A 1,150-nucleotide genomic window follows, 5' to 3' on the forward strand; every position below is an offset into this window, starting at 1 on the left:
CTAAAATGCCCCCCTCCCCCTTAAATGAAAGCATCCCATTACATGTATGTTTGGTTTATAGCAGGAAACAGCTATAAAAGTGACCAAACGTATACTTCTGAAGGTCTTTAAACAACAAAGTCACCATAAAAAAATCACCACAGATCAATTGAAATACTTCAGAATTTCACTTGGAAAATTATTGGACGAAATCCCAGGATGACAGTAAATGACTTGTGGTTTATAAAACAATTTTGCAATATTTAATCACTTCTGTACTATAATTAACTCCATCATTCTAAGTCTGCATCAGCATTCACTGAAGTGTTCAGCACCGAACCGGAACTGTTCAGACACAGGTGGAAGACGAGCCTGTCGCACCACTCTCCTTTGGGTATCCGTCGTCGTCAAACTTTGATGGTTCACGTCTGTACTCGTCATCCATATCGCTGATACGTTTCTTGTCCTTGCTGTCGCTCCTATCATAGCCTGACTTTTGGTAGGGTTCATAAGCATGGTCGTCATTCTCCGGGTACTTGTCATCTATATCACTTGGATACTTATCATCAGGGTTGTCGTCACGGCGATCATCATAGTTGTAGCGGTTACCATCCCGATCATAGCCATCATCACGGTCGTAGCTATAGCGACGACCATCACGATCATAGCCATCATCACGGTCGTAATCATCATCGTATCTGCGGTCATCGTCGCGGTAATAGTCACGATCCTCGTCATTGTAGTCGCGATCTTTGTCGTCATAGTCACGATCCTTGTCATTGTAGTCGCGATCTTTGTCATCATAGTCACGATCGCGGTCATCTTCAGGATAATCGCTGTAGCGGCGGTCATCATAATCGTCATCATACTTCCTGTCATCAAAGCCGCCATCATCCTTGCGGACATCGTCAAAGCTGCAATAACACGAAAAATAACAGTAAAAAATATGACAGATATCATTGTAGGATGAAATGTTGTGTGGAGATCTCTACACCTAAAAATATACATGTCTTTGTATTTTTAATGCCTCAACTCATATCTCTATACACCTGTTTCTGGCATTTTAAGAAGCACTTATATGTGGATTTTATATTTAGCATGCAGACTTTTAACTCATTCACCCCTTAAATTTCATGATGAACTATTCCAGCCTTTGAATTGGAAGAGTTCA

The 1,150-nt window shown here is 41.1% G+C and overlaps 1 protein-coding gene across 1 annotated transcript; it reads right to left on the reverse strand.

The window, feature by feature from the left end:
* Positions 1-328: 328 nt before the first annotated feature.
* On the reverse strand, positions 329-893 carry LOC110443964 (ATP-dependent RNA helicase ddx23-like; the record flags this gene model as incomplete). The annotated part of the gene is made up of 1 exon (XM_021488418.1): positions 329-893. A coding segment is annotated over one exon (565 nt), but the record flags the coding sequence as incomplete, so codon positions are not given.
* Positions 894-1,150: the final 257 nt, after the last annotated feature.

The sequence above is a fragment of the Mizuhopecten yessoensis genome, unplaced genomic scaffold (genome assembly GCF_002113885.1).
Source record: "Mizuhopecten yessoensis strain PY_sf001 unplaced genomic scaffold, ASM211388v2 hete_35872888, whole genome shotgun sequence".
Lineage (NCBI taxonomy): Eukaryota > Metazoa > Mollusca > Bivalvia > Pectinida > Pectinidae > Mizuhopecten > Mizuhopecten yessoensis.